The sequence below is a fragment of the Microcebus murinus genome, chromosome 2 (genome assembly GCF_040939455.1).
Source record: "Microcebus murinus isolate Inina chromosome 2, M.murinus_Inina_mat1.0, whole genome shotgun sequence".
Taxonomy (NCBI): Eukaryota; Metazoa; Chordata; class Mammalia; order Primates; family Cheirogaleidae; genus Microcebus; species Microcebus murinus.
Window position 1 is genome coordinate 7244900 of NC_134105.1, and position 17022 is coordinate 7261921.

At 38.6% G+C, this 17022-nt stretch overlaps 1 protein-coding gene across 4 annotated transcripts in view; it reads left to right on the forward strand.

Annotated features, from left to right (window-relative positions):
* Positions 1-17022, forward strand: part of VPS13D (vacuolar protein sorting 13 homolog D) — a 256274-nt gene that overhangs the window by 127896 nt on the left and 111356 nt on the right. For all 4 annotated transcript variants that reach the window (XM_020281677.2, XM_075994141.1, XM_075994149.1 and 1 more), the window contains 6 exons: positions 939-1062; positions 2207-2442; positions 5402-5510; positions 11340-11503; positions 12569-12677; positions 14874-15053. In XM_020281677.2, the coding sequence (XP_020137266.2) occupies positions 939-1062; positions 2207-2442; positions 5402-5510; positions 11340-11503; positions 12569-12677; positions 14874-15053 (922 nt within the window). The remainder of the gene's footprint in view (positions 1-938; positions 1063-2206; positions 2443-5401; positions 5511-11339; positions 11504-12568; positions 12678-14873; positions 15054-17022) is intronic.

Sequence of the window (17022 nt, forward strand, 5' to 3'; positions counted from 1 at the left end):
TTTCCCATTGCATCTCATCAGGAGGCCTGTAGTGTCTTTTGGTCCCATTGCTGATGGGTTAAGTTGGATCATCTGTTGGTTAAGGTGGTGTTTACCAGATCCCTCTATTGTAAATTTACTTTTCTTCTTTGTGAATAAGAGTAATACATTGGAGGGATAATTTAGACTATGAATATTCTGTTTCCCAAAAACCTTTCACTCAATGGTTTGATGGTTCATACTTGAAGCAGTCACTACAGTGGTGGTTTTAAAATGGTGACTTTCTAATTCTCTCATTTCTTCTACATTTGTTAACAGATATTTTTCTATAAAGATGAGCTTTCTCACCAGCAAGTTGGTATGAACTGATCAACACATAAGTGGACACATAGGAATAACATCTGTTGGGTGTCAGGCAGGTGGGGGGGAGGGAATGGGTATATACATACATAATGAGTGTGATGGGCACCAACTGGGGGATGGACACGCTTGAAGCTTTGACTTGAGGGGGAAGAGGGGACAAGGGATATATATGTAACCTTAACATTTGTATCCCCATAATATGCTGGGAAAAAAAAAGATGAGCTTTCATGGGATATAGGTAAAAAAAAAAAAAAGTAAAAATAAATGAGCTTTCAATTCCTTCCAGTGATATATCTATGTATAAATGTATATGTGTGCCCACACATACATCATATACATGCTCTGCTTTTCAGCTCTTCCTTACCACAGGATATCAGTAAATATTGAAGAAATGAAAAAATTTGAAAATCACCATTTTATACTTACACTACCAATTTCTAATTTTTTAGTATGATCAAAAAACAGAGTGGTCTATAGGTTCGGTGGTATTGATTGAGTCCCAAGCACTGTTGTGATGGTGAGAAGCATAAAAAGAAAGTGAATTGTAGCTTGTTTCCTCCATTTTATGTGACCTCTTTTGTTTCCTTATTCTGCAGGGATACCCTGGGAAAATGCTTCTTCCTACGTGTGGAAATTACTCTCCGAGGAGCTACATATAGGATCTCATTTAGTGACACAGATCAGTTACCCCCTCCTTTCCGAATTGACAACTTTTCTAAGGTACCAAGTGGAGTTAAGAGGAGCCAATTTGGTGGTTTCATGTATGGAAGGGATGTGCTCAAGATAATGGGGCAATACAATTTAAACCTGGGTTTAAAAGAAGCTATACAGATAGGCTTCCTATAGCTGGACCACCCTAGAAATCCTTACCATTAGGAGGTGTTTTTGCTGCTTATTTTGATTGCTGGGCAGCCTTGTCCAGGCAGAACTAATCTTTTTTCTGGGAAGCCAAGGTGGGAGTATCATTTGAGCTCAGGAGTTCGATACCAGCCTGAGCAAGAGTGAGACCCCATCTCTGCTAGAAAAATAAAAAGAAATTAGCAGGACAACTACAAAAAAAAAAAAATATATATATATATATATATATATAAATTAGCTGGGCATGGTGGCACATGCCTGTAGTCTCAGTTACTCTGGAGGCTGAGGCAGAAGGATTGCTTGAGCCCAGGAGTTTGAGGTTGCTGTGAGCTAGGCTGACGCCATGGCAGTCTAGCCCAGGCAATAGAGAGAGACTCTGTCTCAAAAACAAGAACAACAAGAAAGAATTAATCTTTTAGCCACCAAAACGTATTTTCACTAGAGCATGTGGTTCACATGATGTCCTCTGGAGACATTCCATACAAACAGAGACAGGGATGAGATTGTCCCATGAGAATGGGAATGGGCAATTCTACTTTTGGTTACTCACAGCATTTCTATAAATCTTCCAAGTAAAGCCAGTGTGGAACTCATTAGATTCTATTTTAGAACATGCCTTTGAATAACAGTGTCTTATGTGATTTTCTGTAGCCAAATATCAAAATTCTTATTCCTTTCTGTATTCAAGAGTTTTTCACAGAGGGTTTGGGGTAGAAGAGATGCCATTGGAGGGATAGAATTGCTTCCGCTGGATATTTGACTTGGCAAAGCTTCTTAAAGCCTTTTATCCAGTAGGACCATGTCCTTTAATTGGTAGACTTTCAGAATTTGAAAGATGATTAGAAAAGCATTTAAAGAGGTGAGATGATGAACCTCACTGATGATTATTCCCTATATAGGATTCATTTGGGAAGGATCTGAAACTAAACCTAGGAAGCACTGACTCACTTTCCAGTAACACCGTTCTGAATGAAAGTCCTCTTTGTCCTCTGTGCCATCACTCTAGGTCCCAGTTGTCTTTACTCAGCATGGTGTAGCCGAACCCAGGCTCCGGACTGAAGTGAAGCCTATGACTTCATTGGATTATGCCTGGGATGAACCCACCCTGCCACCTTTTATCACTCTTACTGTTAAAGGGGCAGGCTCCTCTGAGATCAACTGCAACATGAATGATTTCCAGGATAACCGACAGCTTTATTATGAAAATTTCATTTATATTGCTGCTACATATACATTCTCTGGGTAATTCTGGATTTAATTACTGTTCTTCTAAAGCAGAAGGTTCTAATTATTAACTGGTTTTAAATTTTAAACAGTTTCTCAGGAGACCAAAGAACAAAGGAATATGCCTTCATTCTTTACCAAATCCTAGGCTCAGGGTCTATCTTTAGAGGTCATTTAGTTTAAACCCTTGTCTTTGGCTGGATTAAAATTTATCCAAAGAGGCAAGACTTTTTTTTTTCTTTAGAGATCTTTTCTAGTATTTAAACTTTCTTTCAGCTATTTATTAGTCTGTTTTGCTTCTTTTGAAACTGACTAATCTTCATCATAATTATTCAAGTCATTGTTCTGACTCCTCTCCCCCATTGAGATTACTGATTAAGCAGATACTTAAAGGTCTGTCTTAATACTCACTAAAGCCAAGTGTAGGAGCTTAACTTCACAGTAATTCTCATTGCCTTAGAATTATAATCTTCACTGTTGTTTGACTAGTTGTATTTAGAAAACTCAGGTGAAGAATATCGACCTTATTTTATTCATAATTCTTTTAGATTGGCACATAAAGATTTTAAACATGGGGCTTTCAAAAAGTAGTTATTCCACCAATATGTATACAGTTTATTGTTTCTGTGCTCAAGTTAAAGGGACAATTTTAAAGTATATCTGTGAAGAAATGGAAATAGCTGAATCTTTAGCATTAAAAGTATAAATCACCTGATAAACAAGACATTTCAAGTTCTGTTCCTTTCCAGAATATTCTGAAAATTTTTGCATGTGAATGAGATTTACACATATGACTAGGGCCCATAAAATAATTCCTGGATTTTTGCATTATCTTTCTCATCTGCCTACAGTCCAGATTGTTCGAGTAATAACTTGAATTTGCAGAGAATAGCTGTTCTTTCTCCTGTCTGTTGCAGTTCTCTTTAGTAATGATGGTACTGGGATGTTTATCTTGTTATAATTGAGCCAATAATGTTTGTTTTTTGTTTGTTTATTTGTTTTTAAAGATTCTGGCACCATAACAATGTGACATGCTCAAGGTTTAGTGCCTGAAAAACCAACTCTAAATCTGGTTCCTAGTCATGTTTTTCTCTTTGCGTTCTATAAATTCCAGTAGTTGCTAAGCTCTTCCACTGAAGAATTTTAATGGAGGATTATGAGCTTAATGGGTTGAACTGATATGGAGCAGATATAAAGAGAAGCTTCTGGGAATCTTGGTGTTCAGACTCTAATAGCAGAATTATTAATAGAATAATCCTGGTTATACTAAGAGGTTAAACCATCTTTTAGAGTATACTAGAACTATTTCTTTGCATTCTTGGAGAGAACTAATGAAGAAGAAGAAGACAAGTTTTTAAAAATTGACCTCTACCTAGTCCCAAAACATTTTTATCACCCCCAAAAGAAACCCCACGCCTATCAGGCAGTCACTGCCATTCCTCTCCATCCCCAGCCTTAGGCTACCACCAGTCTGCTTTCAGTCTCTGTGGATTTACTTATTCTGGACATTTTATATCAGTGGGATCATAAAAGTGGCCTTTTATGTCTGGTTTCATTCACTTGGCATAATATTTCTGAAGTTCATCCACACTGTTGCATGTATCCATTCTTTTTATGGAAAATATTCAACATTTTTTATGGCTGAATAATATTTTATTGTATGTGCATACTACGTTTTGTTTATCCATTTATCCGTTGGTGGATGTTTGGATTGTTTCTGCCTATTGGCTACTATGAACATCCCTGTACATATATTTGAGTACCTGTTTTCAATTCTTTTTTGTCTATACCTAGGAGTGGAATTGCTAGGTTCTGTGGCAATTCTATGTTTAAGTTTTTGAAGAGCTGCCGTATTGTTTTCCATAGTGGCTGAACCATTGTACATTCCCACCAGCAATGTACAAGGGTTCCAATTACTTCATCTCTTCCCCAACACATTTTTTTAGATAATTACTATCTTCATACTACTAGGTGTAAGGTGGTATCTCATTTGGTTTTGATTTGTATTTGCTTAATAACTAATGATGTTCTTTTCATGTGCTTATTAGCTATTTATGTATCTTCTTTGGGGAAATGTTTATTCAAATCATTTGCTCATTTTAAAATTGAATTATATGCCTTTTTATTGTTGAATTATATGAGTTCTCTATATTATCTAATGTCATTCTTTTATCAAACATATTATTTGCAAGCATTTTCTTCCATTTTGTTAGTTGTCTTTTTGATTGTGTCCTTAGACACGCAAAAGTTTTTTTCATTTTCATGAAATCCAGTTTATCTTTTTTTGGGGGGGGTTACTTGTGCTTTTGTTGTCATAGATATTAGTTTTTAACTCTGAATTTATCTATTACTACCTTATTTTTGATAATAGGGATTAATGGTAACAGAATAATCTAAATAAAACCTCCTCCAAATACCCCAAAGTATAGCCAGGCTGCAGCATTCCATAAGACTTAGGGCTTGTAAACCACAGAGAAAGACAACATGATTGAATTGGAGGAAGGTGATTATGAACCCTTTGTTTTCTTTTCATTCTAAAGGGACTTCTTATTTCTTGCCAAGATGTGGGGATGCAATGATACTGATCTTCTGCCTGGCAGAATAGAGCCAATTCTTGGTCCCTTGATATGTCTGATGTCTGACTTGTTTTCTATTGTTTTGATTTTTGCCCTTTTTTAGCCTCTGAAGACATATGGTTATCCTTTTATGTTTGAATTTTAAACCACTAAAATTATCAGGAGAGGAAAAAACGTCAGAGTATGTCTTCTTCTGACAGATGAATCTTTGAACTGTGCAGGAAAAAAAACACAACCTGATCTTTCTGCTACGTCGGACTTTTTCTTCTATGCTTTAAAAACTTTACTTCTTTAACAGAAGTTTTAGGCATTTGCTTACATATACTTGAATACATGTGTGAGTTTGTATGCATGAGCATATGTTTATGTGTGTGTGTATACATATATATATTTAATTCTAGTTTGCAGGAGGGAACAGGAAGGCCTGTGGCTTCCAACAAGGCCATTAGCTGTGCTGAGCTCGTTTTGGATGTTTCACCGAAGACACAAAGAGTCATTTTAAAGAAGAAGGTAAGAGAGCTTAGAAATTGGAGTTTAGAATAAAAGATTTTTAGCACTGGAAGCGTCTCAGGGTCTAATCCAGAGTCTTTGTTTTATGATGAGGAAATGGGGACTTAGGTTGAATGACCTGCTTACGTTGTGGAACCCAGGCATCTTGAAGGCACCAGGTCTCTGTTCCTACTGTGTGTGCCCTGAGGCCCACTGTAGGAATCCCAAGCCCTTCCCAGAGACACTTTTTTGGTAGAACTTAATCCTTGAATTTTTTATTTGTCTTTTGCACTACCTTATTTTTCTGTTGTAATACTTCCCTAATCTTTTCCTTAAACTGAATTGAAAAAAAAATCAAACTGACTTCAGAGTTGAAGAGGAAAAAAGAGGAAAAAGTGTCAGTTTGACATTCTTTTCAAGTCATTTTAGGAAAATGTTTATGCTAGTAGAGAGAAAAGCAGTAAAATTTGGCCAGAAATATGAAAAATGACAAATAGTTGCTCTAAATAGTTGAAACTGAAAGATGACAGCTATTTGGGAATACAAAGGTGCAAAAGCCACTTTAAGGGGAGGGAGGCCACCAAGAGTAATCATGTGAAGCACTGACCTGAGGGGTAGTTTCTGAAGACTTCACATAATTTAAACCAAATAATTCAAAAAGTACGCCTAATGTGGCATCACCCCTAGGGTCATATGGCTTGTTTACTACAGCTCATTTGGAGGTGATGTAGCTCTTAACAGAGTTTTGCTTGGTGGGGGGATTTAAATTATTTCAAATTTTGTGCAGCAAATGAAACTCTAATACATATGTTTTAAAATTTAATATTTTAATAGCTTTTTTGATATATAATTTATGTACCATATAAATTACCCTTGAAAGTATACAATTCAGTGGTTTTTAGTAAATTCACAGACTTGTGCAGCCATCACTGCACTCAATTTTAGAACATTTTCATCACCTCAGGAAGAAACCCTGTATCCTTTAGCTATCACCCCCAGGATCCCCCATTTCCCCAGCCCTATGCAGTCTCTTATCTCCATTCTGTCTCTATAGATGTCCATGTTGTGGACTTCACATGAATGGTCTTTTATGACTTGCTCTTTTCTTGTGACATGTTATCAACATTCATCTGTGCTATAGCATGTACCAGAACTTCTACGTGTATTTTTGTATTATGCCAGTTCCAAGTCATATAATTCTCATTTGCTTAAAATGTGATCACACTCTTTGATATGTGGCTGTTGCTTATGTGTGCAATACATTTTGGAAATGAGATTTGGGAATGGTGATACGTAAAAGACCAGTAGGCATAGAAATTGAAGGTAAACAGTTTCTGACACTTTTATTGGGAGTTTTGAAGACAGATTTTTTTTTTTTTTTTTTTTTTTTTTGACACAGAGTCTCGCTTTGTTGCCCAGGCTAGAGTGAGTGCCATGGCATCAGCCTAGCTCACAGCAACCTCAAACTCCTGGGCTCAAGCAATTCTCCTGCCTCAGCCTCCCGAGTAGCTGGGACTACAGGCATGCGCCACTATGCCCTGCTAATTTTTTCTATATATGTTAGTTGGCCAATTAATTTCTTTCTATTTATAGTAGAGACGAGGTCTTGCTCTTGCTCAGGCTGGTTTCGAACTCCTGACCTCGAGCAATCCACTCACCTCAGCCTCTCAGAGTGCTAGGATTATAGGCGTGAGCCACCGCGCCCGGCTGAAGACAGATTTTGAAAAGCCAAATTTTGGTGTGAAATCTAAATGAAGTCTGACAGACATGAATTTAAAAAATAAGTGGAAGAGCCTTTGGCAATGATGTCAGGTGACTTTAAAGAACGTGCAAGGTGGTGAGGCTATTAGGGTGCATGAGCACCAGCTCGGAGAGAGATGACTTACCAGGTGGGATATGAGCACCAGCTGAGACCACCCAAGCCCGAGTGATGGACACATGTGGCATTCCAAAGGCCAGTGACTGTTAGGCAGGCAGGAAGAGATTTTTTAAATTAAGAAGCAATAATTGTAACTTTTAAATAACATTTTATAATTTATTGAACTTTTCATAGTTATTATCTTACTTGAGGATAAAAACCAATAAATAGGAGGTTAGATAATTAATGAGTTACACTGACATCTAAAATGATGTAAAGTATATGAGTGGCATTGAGAAATGGATTTATCCCCTTTAGGGCATGATGGCTAATGCCTCTAATCCTAGCACTCTGGGAGGATCACTTGAGGTCAGGAGTTTGAGGTTGCTGTGAGCTATGATGATGCTACTGCACTCTAGCCCAGGTGACAGAGTGAGACCTTGTCTCCAAAAACAGAGAGAGAGAGACGGAAAAAAAGTTGATGCCTTAGGTTTTTGTTTGGTTGGTTGATTTTCCGTTTTTTACTGTTGATTTTGAAACAAGCGCAAATTTCCAGAAAAGTTGAGAGGAATTTTACAAAAGTAACGCTGTGTTATTGGTTTATCCCATTACTGGTGATGTTAACTTGGAGCACTTGACTGAGGTGTCTGCCAGCCTTCTCCACTGAGAAGTGAAGTTGCTCTTTTCCCCCTTGTCGTTAGTATTTTGTAGAGCAATGCTTTGAGACTGTAAATATCCTATTCCTCATCAAATTTTCTATTTATGTGTGTGCCTGTGTGTCAGGCAGTCAGTTAGTATGGGCTCCTCTTTTATTCAGCAGGTTGTCTGTTATTGTCAGTATTTATTTTGATGCTCAGTATTTCTCATCTTTGGCCTGTGAGCTCCTTTACCCTTCAGTGTTATTTTGACACATGCCCTTCCTTCCTTCCTTTCTGACACATACAGCAAGTTATCCCAGGCCCATTTTATATATTTTTTTCATCATTCCTGGAAGTTGCCACTTCTCCAGGGAGCCTCAATCCCTTTTATCAGAAAATGGAAGTTAGAGATTTAAGATATGTGCATGAGGTGCACTTGTCACAGTGCAGTGTTGCCGTTCCCAGGCTCTCAGAGGACAGATCTGGGGGTTTCATCTGTGTACCTACCGTCTCTGTCTCTATATATGTCACAACCCAGTGGTTCACACCAGTATTTACAATTCCAGTCCAACTTCACAAAGTTCATTGTCATTTTCTCCCCATCCATATTTGTAAACTTCCTTGTCCAGTACTGAGAATATATTTATTGATTTGATCAGTTTCCCTAAGGTAACTTGTTTACCATCACCACAATTGCCCACCCCTCCTGTGTGGACACCCTTGTTACCTTCCTTGGGATCTGATCGCCATGTGCTGGGCAGCCCCCCTTCCAAGCCCTTCCCTTTGCAGGAATGCCCTCCTCACCTCTCTCTCTCCACTTAGGTTCCTCTCTCTAACCCCTTGGCATGGATGTCAGGATGTCATCACCACCCACCTGCTATCCCCCCTCCCCTGGCCCCCAGGCTGCCCCGTCGCTTGTGTGCGTATCTTTCTTGTCACATGTGGGATTCAACAGTCCCATACTGGACCACCACAAACCCATACTCCCAAACACACAGCCCCCATTGATTTCTACCTTCTACAGTCTCATCTCATGGTTTGAGGATTAAATGGTTTGGGAGAGAGGGACGGGAACTAGAAGGAGAATGGTGCATCTCAGATTTTTAAAAGGAAATTTTGGTCATTTCCAGCTGATGATGAGCCTATACAAATTAGCAGGCAGTAGAGGAATCTCTTTATGAAAACTTGATCTCACCTGGGTGTCTGCATTTTGATTTCCTATCTGTAGCATCTATAGCACAATTTAGATGCTTTTTCATGTTGGTTCTGGTGCTGTGAAAAGATGTATTCTCTCCCTGTGTGTAAGGTGTATTCTCTCCCTGTGTGTAAGGTGTATTCTCTCCCTGTGTGTAAGGTGTATTCTCTCCCTGTGAACAGAGAAGCAAACAGGATTGGAGATGGAGAAGTACAGCCCAGTTTCATCTCTTTTTGCAGACAGAGGAACCAGCAACACACAGAAAGGGCATGATTTCTTTCTAGATTTGAGTTCTGGCTTTGCCACTTAAGGATACATGATAGTTGGTATTTCCCAATCCTCTCTGAGCTTCATTTTCCTACTGACATCCCAGGTTTGTTAGCAGGATCAACTAAGATAACATACATAAAGTGCCGTGTAAAGGGATATAATGATAATAACACAGCAAACATTTATTGAGACCATTCCCTGTGCCAGGCATGTGCTAAGTACCTTGTGTTTATTACACTTGTCACAAGAACCGTAAGAGGTAGCCTAATTTTTCCCTTTGACAGATCAGGAAATAGAGGCTCTAAGAGATTAAGTAACTTGTCCAAGGTCACTCAGCTCATAAAAATCGTACAGCTGGTTCTCAAATCCTGGCATTTTGACTCCAGTGGTCATGCTACTGTGTTAGTTTTTCCTTTGTAGAATGTAATGCAAAAGCTGTATTTCCAACACAGGTGTAGTGTTGAGTTTGTGGCACCCAGAAGTGTCTTTTGCTCTGGAGGAGCTCCTACCTGGGAAGAGTGTATGTCATCCTGACCAGGCTAGCTGGAGGACAGGTATGACTGACGTGGAACTGTGCAGGTCATGTGAGAGAGGCCACGTAGCAGAGCAGTGGCCTCTCAGCCACTCCGAGCCTGCCAGCTCTGGAATCAGGCTGCAGATCTGGGGCCACCACCTGCTAGTTATGTGACCATGCAGAAGCTACTCCATCTCACCAAGCCTCAACTTCCTCATCTATAAATAAGGATCATAATAGTATAAAGGTCATGGGGTTGTCTTTATGATTAAATGAGTTATTGCATGTAAATCTCATGGACCAATGTCTGGCACATAGGTACATTCTCAATAAATAATATTATTATTTCTAGTATTTAATGGATTTTATAGACTTTCTTGATTGATCTGGAAGCCCAACTACTGTTGATAACATATTTCTGAGTAGAAAATATATTTAGAATTAATAGCAATCAACTTAGTATAAACTTTGACTACAGCCAACTTAACATTTGAATATAATCAACTTCTGAAAATTGGAAACCATCAATATAGTATACTTCTTTTACAGACTTTGGGGAGAGGGAGGAAGACCTCTGCTAAATTCTGTTTTTCTGTGAGTCAGATATTGAGAATATCATATATTCTTTATATAATTGGATCCCTTTTTAAGGTAAGGGCACCAGAGGTCGCCATCTGGAACAGCAGTGATTGTAGCCGTATAGCTAGTGTAGGAGTTTGCCCAGCTCTTTGTTTCTAGTTTCTAAAAAAAAGGAAAAAATATGAGATGTATGAAAAGAATACAATTTTTTAAACTCACAATATTTCTAATTTTGGGTTACGTGGTTCAAGAAGTTAGCATAGGCCGGGCGTGGTGGCTCATGCCTGTAATCCTAGCACTCTGGGAAGCCGAGGTGGGAGGATCGCTCGAGGTCGGGAGTTCGAGACCAGCCTGAGCAAGAGCGAGACCTCATCTCTACTAAAAATAGAAAGAAATTAATTGGACAACTAAAAATATATAGAAAAAATTAGCCGGGCATGGTGGCGCATGCCTGTAGTCCCAGCTGCTCGGGGGGCTGAGGCAGGAGGATTGCTTGAGCCAGGAGCTTGAGGTTGCTATGAGCTAAGCTGACACACCACAGCACTCTAGCCCGGGGAACAGAAGTGAGACTCTATCTCCAAAAATAAAAAAGAAGTTAGCATATTTCATCCTAAGTGCAATTAGGAATTAATGACAATGAAAATTTGAATTAGGCAATTATATAATGTGGAAAAATATCTAAGTACAGTTTCTACTAAAGAACTTAACTCAGCCCTTAGAGGAAGTTCTTGAAGTGAGGACCTGGCCGTGGCCGCCCTGATGGCTCTTTCTGTCTGTGTGTGCATTGGCTCCGCAGGAACCAGGCAAGCGCTCTCAGCTGTGGAGGATGACGGGTACAGGGATGCTGGCCCACGAGGGCTCTTCAGTTCCTCACAACCCCAACAAGCCCTCAGCTGCCCGCTCCACCGAGGGCTCTGCCATTTTAGATATTGCTGGTCTTGCCGCAGTGACTGACAACAGGTAATCATCTAGGCAACTTTTGATTCAACCTCATTGCTTTCAAATTCATACTCAGAGAAAATCTACACCAAAAAATGGGTTATGTAAATGAAATAAGGATTTGTATTTTTCTAGGTATATTTTTCTTCACTGACAGAAACCTGTCAGATTCCCAAATATGAGTACTGGGTTCTTCCCTTTTATTTAAGTTGTTATGACAATACTTACGTAGATATTAAGAAACATCAAACATTAAAAAGGGCATGTTATGAAAAGTCAGTATTGGCTGGGCATGGTGGCTCACGCCTGTAATTCTAGCACTCTGGGATGCTGAGGAGGATTGCTTGAGCCCAGGAGTTTGAGGCTGCAGTGAGCTATGATAATGCCACTGCACTCTACCTAGACGACAAAGAAGACTCTATCCAAAAAAAAAAAAAGCGAGTATTTCTTTCACCCAAAGTTCCAGTCTGTTATTCAGTAAAAGTGAAATTTCTTTCTTAAAATCTTTCTAATGATTTTGTTAAATCTTTCAAAAGCAGAAATTAAATTATCAAGAGAATAATTAAATGTTTTTATGAATAATTCTTTGGATCCAAATCAGCTGTTTAAGTTTGAATAAGTTATTTTATTGGCCCGTGCCTTAGTTTCTTCATAAAATCTATGTATTTGTTTTCAGTTAATACTTTATTTGCTTACAAACAAACTTTAGATGACATATAAGTTAAAACACAAAATAAAAGTATTTAGAAATACGACAGAAGAAAGACTGTTGACAGGATTTTAAATACATGTAGCAGATATCCCTTCCCATAGTGCATGGTAATTTGTCATTGTGAGAATGTGAGAACCTTTATTATTATGTTGCCATGTGAATCTTTAATGTCCCCTCTTTGTTGATTTCCGTATTGTCCTCCTCCTCCTTCCTCATTAACAGATAGTACCTGCCGCAGGACCCAAGCTAACGTCCCTTTAGATTTTAAGGGTGGAGAGTATTAGGAAGAAGCAGAGCCCAGCTATGGTCCTCATGTTCTATACAGGCCTGAAAAGAGTTGATTCAGAGGAATTATTACACTTTCCATTTTCCAGATATGAGCCACTAATGCTGAGGAAGCCTGATCGCAGGCGAAGCACAACTCAGACATGGAGTTTCCGAGAAGGAAAACTGACCTGTGGGTTACATGGGTTGGTGGTCCAGGTCAGTAGTCTTTGACATCCACAGTTGTGGCAAGCTGTGGCTAAGCCTTCTCTAAAACAAAGTCTCAACCAGGTTATACATAATAAATTGTGAAGTGGAACAAGTTAATAAAAAGGATTCTGTTATTCCATTTTAGTTAAAAGAAAGTCAAGAAACTTTTGTTGTGCATCTGTGTGTATTTCCATGGGAAATGTTTTCAAGGTGATACACAGCAAGTGTGTTAAGAATGGTTTCTGGGTGATAGAAATTTTTTTACCTTGGCTTATGTGGATTATTTTCTTTGACATTATGTAATTTTAAAAGAAAAAAAATGTCAATTAAAAGTTTAACACTAAGTTAGGTAGGTTAGTTTTAGACCTGTGAAGTTGATATTATGGCTACAAGTCTTTTGTGGAGTATTCTAGGAGATGTTGAGCAGTAACCAAGAGTCTACATGCTCTTGATTGGTTTACTTCCACATTCTCAGTGGTGCCTAAATAAACATTTAATTGTCATCACAAATGTCAGAATGAGGACTATGGACAGTTTCATCTGTTTTCTTGTTGGCCATCTACCCCATGATAATTTCCCAGGTACTTTCTAAGCAAATACGTGTTTGGAAAATTACGTATTTTCCAAACACGTAGAGTGTTTAGATTGAGTTTAGATTGTCTGCCCTTTCTGGCTTCAGGCTGGCAAGGAGACTATGAGTCTGAGAAGTAGGAAGCAACCCTAAAACTATAGGATGCTGGGAAGTGCACTCTGGGGACCTCAGAAGATGTCTAGGAGGCTGGCGCATATCTCAGAACAACACAGGCAACTGTGTGTGCAGTTCTTCCCCAGCCCAGAGTTTTACCCAAAAGGTATATACTAGGATATCAGGCCCTTGATAGAGAACTGTTAGTATGTTTTTCCCTGGTAGAAACCAGGCTGTCCTTTCATACAGAAAGATTATACTCCAAGGCAGTTTGCAAAACTGTAAGGAGCCTTTGACTGCTTTTGGTGCGATTTATTTTCTTTATCTCTATTGCCCTGAGCCTTTTTCATCAAAGACAAGCTGCTTACTTATATGAAGCACACATCTGGAATGGATTTGTGATTTTTCAATTAGCAATACAATTCAGACTTCTAGAGGCAAAAGAGGGCTTTGTTATAATTGGTGGGTTCCAGTGTCTGACCCTGACTTTACTTCTAGTTTGTTTCTAAAGCCCATGTAATTCCAATTCTCTTGGAGCATTTTCTTCCTTAAAATCCCTGTCTGGTATTTGTTGTTTTTGTCAACCTATTTCATCATTTCTCTGCTTGTGAATGACCCTGTAATAATAGTATTCAGCAGAGCAGAATGTGTTTTGGTTAGGGAAATAAGCTTGTCTCAATATTATTATGCGGAATAAAGTAATTGAAGACATTAAAACATTTCTGACACTGCCCTTATTAGGTTGTGCATGTACTTCCTTTCTAAACTTACAGTAGTCATAAAAAGCTTTCTCTGTGTTAAAACCTGTCTTATAAATGCAACTCTCAAGGTTTCCTTTTCATTACTAAGTATTTAAGAAAATGAATACAGGGGACTTAGACACTTTTTGCTATTGTCTTCTCCAGCCTTGTGCTTGCTTTTCCAGAGCCATCATCTTGTAGACACCATTTACTTGGGGGCTATAACAAGAATGTATTTTTTTCCAAAGGCCTGAATAACTGGGCTTCAAGTGACATGCCTAGCTCCATATTTCATTCTAGAAAAGGCACCATCTTTTGAGTATTTGGGTTAGTTGTCCAGCTCTAGGCCTATTTCGGGAGGTTTTCAACATAAGAATTTGCTTCTTATTGGAAAGCCAAATGATAATACTAACTGTTTTATTTTCAGAATATTTCAGATTTTTAAGCAAACTAATCAGAATACTCTTTGGCTACTTTTTAAAAAAAGTTTACTTTAATGATTAGAAGTTATTATAAGGCAGAGTAAAACTGATATACTCTATTCATGGAATTATCTCTTACTGATAAATCCCCAAATTCATGTGGCATAACCTTTCATTACTTAAATAATCCTAACTGGTTGTTATCATCTGCAAAGCTGAGCAAGTAGTAAATGCGTTGCCGTACATTGATGGTGACTCTTCAGAAGAGAATTTAAATTTAGTAACTTGTTTCAAATGGCATGTGAAATTTTCAAAGTTGTTTCCTTTTCTTATACATCTTTACTCCAATATCTTTTAGGCCAAAGGAGGGCTTTCTGGTTTGTTTGATGGAGCTGAAGTTGTTCTTGGTCCTGACACTTCGATGGAGCTTTTGGGGCCAGTTCCACCTGAACAACAGTTTGTTAACCAAAAAATGAGACCTGGTTCTGGAATCTTATCCATCAGAGTCATCCCAGATGGACCAACTAGAGCACTCCAGGTAATAATTTATCATAATAACTGACATGGAACTCGATGTACTTTTCCTTCTCATTCAACAAATATTTATTGAACATATTTATGGTATCTTCATCTGTAAAACAGGGATAGGATCTGCTTTACAAAGTTGTTATAACAAGGTAGAGGTAAAATATAAGTATTAAAAAAGTATAATTAAAATATAAGGTCATCTAAAAAAATAAGAATTAAAGAAGATAATGCTAAGAATAATATATATTAATATTATCAATGTTATTAATCATTATGCAAATATTAATTTAAGCAGTTGATATATTAATAACATTGACAACCAGCAAATACGAGGTCCCTAATCAGATAGTTAAAATGTGTTATAAGAGCAGGAGTGGATGGTATAGAGAAAGGATTTGTATTCCTGGATTTGGCAGTTGGGGGAGGTTCCTGGGAGAAGTAATGCTTAAGCTTTGACCTAAACGTTAACTGAAAAGTTAGTCAAATAAAGAGGGAAAGATACAGGGACTGTGCCCTCAATGATGAGCATGTTCATCAACAGTTATTGAGTGCCTATTAGAGCCAGGCACAGTTCTAGTTACTGACTGTGTACCAGTGAACAAACAGACAAAATTCCCTGCCTTCTTAGAGCTTACATTTTAAGGGGGTAGACAAACAGTGAGTAACAAACAAAAAAAGTAAGTTATTAATAATATGTAGTATTTTGAAAGTTGACCAGTGATGGCCCTCAGGTAGGAGAGTGATCTTCATCCCATGTGGCACATAGAATAAGGCTAGACATAGAAGCAGGGGCCAGATCATTAAAAGTCTGAGATATATACTAGAGACTTTGTGGTTTTTCTGAGGCAACAAGGATTTGGGGAATGGCGTGGTCACAAGTCTATTTTAGGTAGCTCACTCTGGCTACAGTGTGGAGAGTGGGGCAAAGCTGGAGACAGAGCTAGACTAGCTGGGAGGGTCTTGCAGTAGTGTCGGTGAGAGAATATGATGGCCTGGACTGGAAGAAATGGCAGAAGATGGGTGTGAGGGGGATGGATAGAGATAATGAATAGAAATGAAAGCTTGTTTAGGAGTAGAGTCAGTCAGATTTAGTGATTGACTGTGGGGATGAGGGAGAGGCAGGACTCAAGAATAGCCTTCATGTTTCTGATTTGGGCAACTGGAAAGACAACAGTTCAGATCACTAAGAGATGACATAGAGCAGACTTGTGGGGCAATGAGGGGTTAGGTTTTGGACTTGCTGAGTTAAGGTGACTGTATGATATCTATGTGGACATGTCATGGTAAATATGGCTCTGAAGCTCAGGAGAGATCTGTGAGGGAAATATAATACATTTATTAAGTCATAATGTAATTGGAGAGCTCAGGAAAAAAAGATGTCAAAATGTAACAATGAACTCTCTGAGATAGTACATCGTAATCCACAATACCACTTTAAAAAGCAGTCTTCTGGCCGGGCGAAGTGGCTCATGCCCATAATCCTAGCACTCTGGGAAGCCGAGGTGGGTGGATTGTTTGAGCTCAGGAGTTCGAGATCAGCCTGAACAAGAGTGAGACCCCGTCTCTACTAAAAATAGAAAGAAATTAGCTGTACAACTAAAAATATATGGAAAAAATTAGCTGGGCATGGTGGCACATGCCTGTGGTCCCAGCTACTTGGGAGGCTGAGGCAGGAGGATCGCATGAGCTCAGGAGTTTGAGGTTGCTGTGAGCTAGGCTGACGCCACGACACTCTAGCCCTGGCAACAGAGCGAGACTCTGTCTCAAAAAAAAAAAAAAAAAAAAAAGGCAGTCTTCTTTTAAAGCAAAAATGAATGCAGTGATCTTGAGTTTTATATATTTTCACTTGAGGTGTAATTTGAGATCACATACAGATAACCTAATCCCACTACATAAGGCTCTCAGATCTACAGCTTGAGAGTTTGCCACATAGACTTTCTTCATCATTATACAAATCTTACCTTGGCAGTGCTTTGGAA